Genomic DNA, 8,608 nt, shown 5'->3' with positions numbered 1-8,608 from the left:
ATGGCCACCAATATACCAAAGGCTATTATCTAGCCGATGGTATATATCCAAAATGGGCCACTTTTGTCAAAACAATCTCGAATCCACCAGGTCTGAAGAATTCCCACTTTGCTACACGACAGGAGGCTTGCAGGAAGGATGTCGAGCGGGCATTTGGTGTGCTTCAAGCACAATTTGCCATTGTCCGGTACCCTGCTCTAAGCTGGTCCCACGACCAAATGTGGGAGGTGATGCAGGCTTGTGTGATCATGCACAACATGATCATCGAGGATGACTGCAAGAATCATGTTAGGTCACATGTTGGTCCCTATGAGTGTCAAGACCCTCTTGCGGAGGTTGATCATGAGTTGCCTGCAGATTTTGCTGATTTTCTCGCCATGCACGCAGAGATCCGTGACAGCAATGTGCATGAGCAACTTCAAGCTGATCTCGTTGAGCATTTGTGGAGGATCAAAGGAAATATTGTGGCACCTTGATGTAGCATCTAGCCCTATTTATTATATTTGATTACTTGTTTTATTGTTTGTTGTAATTTAATTTGAAAACAATCCTCGCAAACATTTTTATTCATATGCTACATTTGATAAATGGTTTATGTGTTAAAAAAAGTAATTTAAATGTTTGGGGGCGGCGTTTGGGAGACGCGGCTGGGGAGCGACGTCCCCCAAAGACGGCACGAACAAAACACGTCCCCCAAACGCTCGATCCGGCGCGCTTTGGGGGACGCGACTGGAGATGCTCTTAACGAGGTGGCTCTTGTAGAATCCCTCCACGAGACCACGACGCCACACTTCCCTCAACCGCTAGGTCTGGGCTGGGGCGCTGGGCTGGGCTTGGGATGGGCTTGGGATGTGCTGGAGTGATTAGTTTAGCGTTTACTTCTTCTGTTCTGTTTAATTTTGCTGAACTGTTGCTGCTGGAGAGAGACCGGCCGCGATGCCGTAGCCGTAGCAATGGCGATCTGAAGTCCCAAGGACAGAATCCTCCCCCGCGCGCCGGAAGAAGAAGCTAGGCTCGGCGATAATGGAGCGGGTCCTCAAGTCCGCCAGGGAGTCCGGCTCCCTCAACCTCTCCAACCGCTCCCTCAGGTCCATTCCCCTCCCTCCCTCTCCGCCTCCTCTGTTCGAGCTGGATCTCGATCCATTCCGCTGTGCTGGTCCAACTTCACCGCCACTAGTTCCTGGTCTCTACTAACCGTGCCCTGAACTGGTAATACTAGAAACCGATGCAACATTACACGATTCTGAGCACCGCCATGCTCAGATCCCAGATGCGATGACCAGGTTTAGGGAGAAAACGTGTGGGTTTAGGGAGATGTAGTTTTTGTTTTTTTGAGATGAGGGAGATGCACTTTTGGGGTCAGGACTGCCTGCATTTCTGCACACTTCTTAATTAATGTAATCACCGCATTCTGAGATCACGTCGTTAACGATATTACCGGGACACATCCAATTGAAACTAGAATCCCAACCTCTTTGGAAGAAGCTCCAAATAGACTTTATTTCAGAGCGGGGAATCTTCCTACAAACTAAAATGTGTTAAATAAAGGCTCCAGTTGACCGTGTGAAAGAAATAGATCCAATTGACGGTCGCGTACTTCGAGACTAGGTTTAACTAGTTTACTGTAACCCACATTCACCCAACGGAGCTTGTTCATTGATTTCTCCTGTTCCGCAACCGTTATTTTCATCCTACTATGCATAATAATTATCCCATCCTCGGTTAACTGTTATTTTCCCGCCAACGGCACCTCTGCGTGCAATTGCAAGCTGTGCAACCCGTCCCTTTTATGAGCTGCATTTTCGGCAAATTCTCTGTTACTGTTTATTACCTTCAATGCCCACTTCTTAGTTAACATTACAACTACACTGTAAGATTAATGATGGTAAAAAAACTACACACTGTAAAATTGCGGCAACCAAATGCAAATTTCTTAGTGCAAACCACATTTTCAAGATGGAGGCTTTTCATGTCTCGTCGTACCTTAGGGGTGATATTTAGTCCGTCTCTTGTTGTCCTACTGACAGTACCTTTATGTGTGTGTTTTTGTTCAACGTAATTCTTCAGCGAGATCCCTGCGGAGGTGTACAACAACTTAGACACGGGCAGCCAGGATGACAAATGGTGGGAGGTAAGCTTACCGTACCCGTGCCTCTTATTCGCTAGCTATACTGTACAAGGACCCCAAGTTAACCAACAATTGCTTGATTTTCAGGGAGTAGACCTTCAGAAGCTCATACTGGCTCATAATAACCTGGAAGTGTTGAGGGAAGACCTTAGGAACCTGTCTTCTCTTGTCGTGCTAAACATAAGCCACAACCAGATATCTTCCCTTCCTGCTGCTATTGGAGAGTATGTGGCAGTTTATCCTAATTCGGTGATTTCCGAGATAGATGCGGACCCTTATATTATCGTCTCACTTTCTGACAATCTTCTTTTGTGCAGCCTTCCTTTGTTAAAATCGCTGGATGCCTCGTTCAATCAGATAAACATTATCCCTGAAGAGATTGGCTCGGCTACTGCTTTGGTCAAGTAAGTCCACCATGTACCTTTTGTTGTTCACTTGCATTAATTGACTTCAATCTATCACGTGACAAACCATCAATCTTCTTGTACATTTTTTGTATTCTCGTGCTGAACATCTACGGGCCATTGTTTTACTATGTAGTTAATATTAACCCCTTCTGGAAACAAATTACTCAAGGATCAATATGAATGCTGAATCTTATCATTCAGTGAACATTAAATATAGGGCTCACCAGTCTCAACAACAATAAATACCATTTGTTGGTTCTAGATGTTGCTGATTTGCACTTAGCCCAAAATTTTATCTCGGATGCTAAATATTCTTATATTAATGAGCCACTTCTATTCTTGGCAGGGTTGACTTTTCAAATAATTGCCTTGCTGAGCTGCCAGCTAGCCTTGGCAGGTGCTTCAACTTGTCAGAATTAAAGGTAAACTAGAATTATGAATTTCTATTTTCACCATATTTTTTCGGCTTCTATGAATTTGCAGTTGATCATTGCCGAATTATATGACGTTTCATTATTTACTCTGGTGGTACACTGAATACTATATTGCGTTATCTATAGGCATCAAACAATAAGATATCAAGATTGCCAGAAGAAGTTGCTGGTTGCTGCAAGCTAAGTAAATTTGATCTGGAGGTACAAAATTCTTATGGAATGTTATGTTGAATTTTCCCTTCTGTTGTGCTGCTTGTCTGTTCTTCGCGGAAAAACTCAAATTGCTACAAATTTTCAGGGTAACAAGCTTTTGCTACTTCCAGAAAATATGTTCACATCATGGACAATGCTTACAGAGATAAATGCCGGTATGCAAACAAAATACTATCGAATTTACATTATCTTGTTGAGTTTTTCTTTCCCTGAAACTAATATCTAAATAAATACAGCAAAAAATCTGCTTACTACCGTTCCAGCTAGTATCGGAGCACTTTCAAAATTAATTCGTCTGGACTTGCACCAGAATAGTGAGTGAATCTACCCTGTTGTTTGTTGTCATAGTGTGTACAATAATCTTTTTATTGGCATTGACAGCTTTGTACCTTTGTTTATACCAGAAATAACCTCAATTCCTTCTTCCATAAAAGGCTGCTCTTCTCTAGCGGAGCTCTATATGGGGTTAGTTATCTGCTCCTACTTCAGACTATAGTTGTGATTTTATTTGTGCTGCATTATTTTTATAATGTAAATTAACTATATTTCTGTTTTTGGTTTAGAAATAACTTATTGTCAACAATACCGGCTGAAATTGGCATGCTATCAAAATTAGGAACAGTCGATCTTCACTCCAATCAGGTTTTATTCAATTCTTTACATGGGAGAATTTCAATCTGATATTTAAAGCTTTTCCCAGGTTCACGTTTTTTTTTCTTCATTTAACAAATTGAAGATACTGTAACAACTACTGATTATTTAGAATTGCGTGTAGTTAATAGAGTGTAGCACTTACCCCTTCCCTGGTGCCAAATAATCTTTCCTCACAGCACGGGTGGATCCAGAATAAAAACATACCGGTGTCACTCTCTTAGTCACTCATATTTTTTAACAAGATTTAGGGGTGTCACACACTATAAATGGTTAAAAATTACCAAGAAAAGCAAGTTTGACCAGTGTCCCCTGTTAGCATAACATAGGTCCGCCCCTGCCTCACAGTTAGGAAGCATTGGCTTGCTTGTATATTCCTGGTTTTAAGCTCTCATTAACTAGCCTATTACATATCGAAGGAAACTGTGGAACATTGTCATGATATAGATAACTGATGTAAAGATTGATCCTAACACCTAACTGTAACTTATGAGAGCATTGTGAATACTGAACATTCTTTGTTACTTACCAAATTGCAACTCTCAGCATCCATAATGCTAGCATTGACATAACATGATACATGATACAAGAAGCAAGATCCTATTTTGTTTATCTTTTATTTTCTGATAAATGTGCTACTCTTATCAGCTAAAGGAGTATCCTGTGGGAGCTTGCAAACTCAAGCTCGCATTCCTTGATCTGTCAAACAATGAACTATCTGGCCTGCCACCTGAACTAGGTAGGTTTTTTTGCTGTGCAGTGCTACCTTTCGTAGTATTGGTCCTACTGTCGCCTGTTTGGTTAAGTAATTAATGATCCACTCTGAAGTTTGTGTGCATGTAATTCTTGCGTTGGCGTTGCGTTATTGTATTTTTGTTGGATAGACTATATTTCAAAATTCTTGCATGTGCGTTTGTTGTAAGAACTGAGTCTGGGTGTATGATGTGCTACCCTCTTATTGAACATTCTTGTTTTGGACACTCATGCATTGGATGCAATTTCAAGGTACAATGACAACCCTAAGAAAGCTTCTGCTCAGCGGAAATCCTATGAGGACACTTCGTAGGTATGCTATGCTACATGTCCTGTACTCTTAATGTTGTAAAACTATTCGTTAGGATTCTCAGCAGAGTTGCCAGCCTATTAATCTATATTGGTTGCCAGTTCTTTGGTTTCTGGACCAACATCAACATTGTTGAAGTATCTGCGTAGCCGCCTTTCATCGGATGAGGAAGGTAACTGAAAATGCTGAATCATATCTTTTTCGATTTTATTGTAATGCATTATTTTGTATTGCTTGTTTGGTACATGTAACATCTCGAGATTTGGATTAGAACTACTTCACCGCTACTAAAAAGCTTCTTAAACATACTTCTCCTGCAGCATCAGGGTCCAGAAGTACCCCAACAAAAGATGACCAGATTTCTGCAGCAAGACGATTGTCTCAGTCTTCAAAGGTTAGGTTATTTTGCCAACATACTTGCAACCGAAAGGTAGATTACCTTTTTAAAATTAAAAGCTGAAGTGTTTCTCACATGGCTCTTGAACCATTCGGGGAATCGTATTCAGAGCCATCATGCTAACCTAGCTAATTCGCGGTTGTTTTGTTTTGTTATGTGCTGTATTCTTTTACCTCGCCTTTGTATTATTAAAAAGACAGAGAAAACCAAGCAATGTTTTTCTGACTATATATCCGCTGATTTTATGTCAATTAACTATACCAGGAGTTGAACTTGAGTGGTCTTGGTGCGACCAGTGTACCACCTGCAGCTTGGGAGACAAGTGATGTGTTGAAACTTGATCTTTCTAAGAATTCGATAGAAGATCTGCCAAATGAGTTGTCATTATGCTCATCACTTCAAGTGAGTCTTCTAGGACAACGTTGCATTGTGATGTTATTAACCATTTTCGTCTTAATTGCATGGCATCTATATATATAAAGGTTTCAACTAAATCTTTTTCTTTTCTTCTACTTCCTTTTTGCAGACTTTGATTTTGTCTAATAACAAGATAAAAAAGTGGCCTGGCATGGTAGTTTCCTCCCTTCCAAGTCTTTCTTCTTTGAAACTGGACAATAATCCTCTGGCAGAGGTAATATAATGATCTTATCTTTGTATACTTGCATGTTCCGGCTTATTATTGATGAGCATATCTCCAGCATATGTGTTTTTCTCATTTATTTCGAGAGTGAGTATCAGTCTTGCATAGTCTCGCTACTGAACATGATTCCCTCAATTTTGGAATCGATCGACGGTTGTTGAATCTACACTATTTTTTTTGCTTTAACAATTAAAATTATTCTAGCCTTCTGCTTGTGATTCATGTTATGCATGAGCAATTCTACATTGATTTGAAAAATGTTCTTACATGCCAATTGTCCGTACAATGTCATGTCTGATGTTTTTTCTTCTGGCGACCGCCAAGAGCATATCTTAAGTACAGTTCGAATGACTTATAGACCAAAATGGATGGACAAGGGAGTATTAACTTTGACATGGAAATCAGTAGTAATGTCACAAATCTCATTTTGCAAACTATAACAGTTACATTTCTTGCAGATATCATCCGCCGATCTCGAGGCTTTGTCAAAACTTGAAGTACTGGATTTAAGTGGCAATGCATCATGTTTAACCGAACCTTCTACGGTTTCTTCATTACCACAGCTGCAGGAACTCTACCTTAGGTTGAATTATATGCAAATCATGTAAGCTACATAAACCATTCTATGAAAGCTTATTTTCTCTCTATCTGTGAGCAGACGAATGAAACTCCAGGAGTTTCCTGTTGGCCTTTTGCGGTTGAAACAGCTGCGTATTCTTAACCTTGGCCAGAATCATCTTACAACTGTACCAGAGGTAATTACCAAGGTTACAAGGGAGATGGTATTTTTTTCTGCTTTTAGAACATCCTTGTCTTTCTTCAAATTTCTGCTTGTGCTGACTTCACTGCACTTAAACAGGGTATTAAGGATTTTACTGTTCTTGTTGAGCTTGATCTATCAGACAACAATATAACAGCGCTCCCTGCCGAGCTGGTATGCTGGTGGCTTTACTAACTAGCACACTTACGGTTGTTAACATGATACTCAATAGTGGCTTTGGCTGGTTATTACAAGTTTTATAAATGTGTACTCATGGCATTTGACAGCAGTGACTAGGCTGTCTTGACCAAAGTACCAGGCTAGTAGCTCTCGTCTGAGAATTTTGGGATGTGCATCTGAATCTGAGTCTGTTACTGTCCTTCCAAACCTTTTCAACTTTCCTGATGTTTTGCATCTGCAGCAAACTATTGTGAGATATAGTTTAGGCCACTTGCCTCTTATGCACAACTCAAGTATGTTTTTTTGGTAGTTATATTCTTGTTACATATGCATAGACAGTTTCTTAGAATAGCTGTTTGTAGTTATATTCTTGTTACATTTTACAAATAGCTGTTTTGTAACAAATAGTAGTTCCTGCTCACAAGTAGTATTTTTCCATCTCTCGCTTAAGCACTGTACTCATTGGTTTTATTTTGGATTTTGTGAGCAGGGTCTGCTTGAGCCAAACCTGCAAGTGCTGAGACTTGATGGGAATCCCCTCAGGAGGTAAAGCATCTATCCTGTATTTATTTGTTTTTGCGATAAGTAAGCATGCACCATTTGATGCCTATGTTGAGCAAAGAAACCCACTGGAGAATTTACATATGCACAACCTTGGCAACAACTAATTTGTAGACTTCGCACGAAATGAAAATAAAAATGAAATTTCTCGATGATTAATAGGGCATACTTGCTCGATGAAAAAGAAGAAAGAAAATACATGAAAGATGTAGTTCACACTTTTCGTTTTTGATGATATACATTCGACTAGCAGAAAAAAATGCTCATCCTCGTTTTGGTTTCTTGTACAGCATAAGACGGACTATTCTGGATCGAGGCACGAAGGCTGTTCTCACGTACCTCAAAGAAAGGCTCCCGTCATCCCAATGATTACTATCATAAAGAAGGAAAATTATGGCTGGAGTTAATCGTCCATGATTCACATAGTTCCTTCTCGTCTTGCCCTCCATCCTTCCTTATGGTTTGATATAATTATCCGTCTACGCTGCCTGCTTGGTTGGAATGCTGTTTCGAATCTTGTACGAGAAGTTTGCCGTACGCAATATTCAGATCTTTCGTTGACGCGTTATGGGTTGACAAAGCAGTAAGATACAAAAGAAGACAGTCCAGTTAATTTTATTTCTGTGTCTGACTTTGTAATGGATGGTTATATTTTGGATTCAATATACAGCTTGTGTTTTTGGTTGCCAAACATGACGTGTTGGATGGTGTTCTGTATCTCTGAATTTCAGAGTAGGACCGTATTGCTGATTCAGTAAAATGATTATGGTAAACATGTGGTCTTTGCTTTATATTCGGAGAACTTCTCGGTGTAAACGCTCGTGCATGCTAAAATCCCATCTTGTTGTGAAAAATATACTCCCTCCATTCCTAAAAATGTTTCACAATTTTTTTTCTAGATATAAATGAATCCATAGCTAAAACATGTCTAAATACATTCGATCTAGACAAAGTTTTTTTCTAAACCATGCAGGAGAACTACCACCGTCCACCAGACTACACCTTCCGAGTAGAGTAGGACTACCACCGTCCACCAGACTACACCTTCCGAGTAGAGTAGGACTACCACCACCACCAACCGGTATAAACAGTGATTTGGTACACCTGCTGTCCCTGCCGTATATCGGCGGCGAGGCTGTCCAGCACGGTCCCCGGCACGAGCACGCCGGTCCCC

At 40.4% G+C, this 8,608-nt stretch overlaps 1 protein-coding gene across 1 annotated transcript; it reads left to right on the top strand.

Moving 5' to 3' along the window:
* Positions 1–890: 890 nt before the first annotated feature.
* LOC127326845 (plant intracellular Ras-group-related LRR protein 6) lies at positions 891–8,207 on the top strand. Its single transcript, XM_051353629.2, has 21 exons — positions 891–1,088; positions 2,068–2,131; positions 2,216–2,352; positions 2,446–2,532; positions 2,882–2,957; positions 3,096–3,170; positions 3,268–3,337; positions 3,419–3,496; positions 3,587–3,647; positions 3,746–3,824; positions 4,482–4,572; positions 4,839–4,899; positions 4,998–5,068; positions 5,217–5,290; positions 5,558–5,695; positions 5,820–5,924; positions 6,392–6,516; positions 6,592–6,688; positions 6,793–6,867; positions 7,364–7,419; positions 7,725–8,207. Exons 1-21 carry the CDS (start codon positions 1,024–1,026, stop codon positions 7,801–7,803), a joined length of 1,764 nt encoding a protein of 587 aa, XP_051209589.1. The 5' UTR covers positions 891–1,023; the 3' UTR covers positions 7,804–8,207.
* The last annotated feature ends 401 nt before the right edge of the window (positions 8,208–8,608 follow it).

The sequence above is a fragment of the Lolium perenne genome, chromosome 6 (genome assembly GCF_019359855.2).
Source record: "Lolium perenne isolate Kyuss_39 chromosome 6, Kyuss_2.0, whole genome shotgun sequence".
In the NCBI taxonomy this organism is placed as follows: Eukaryota; Viridiplantae; Streptophyta; class Magnoliopsida; order Poales; family Poaceae; genus Lolium; species Lolium perenne.
Note: the sequence above shows the minus strand (reverse complement) of the source record. Positions and strands in the feature narration are given on the sequence as shown.

Coding starts and splice junctions, on each gene's coding strand:
- LOC127326845 (XM_051353629.2), top strand. CDS start 1,024: ATGGAGCGGGTCCTCAAGTCCGCCAGGGAGTCCGGCTCCCTCAACCTC. Junction 1,089..2,067: donor CTCTCCAACCGCTCCCTCAG/GTCCATTCCCCT, acceptor GTAATTCTTCAG/CGAGATCCCTGCGGAGGTGT. Junction 2,533..2,881: donor TCGGCTACTGCTTTGGTCAA/GTAAGTCCACCA, acceptor TATTCTTGGCAG/GGTTGACTTTTCAAATAATT.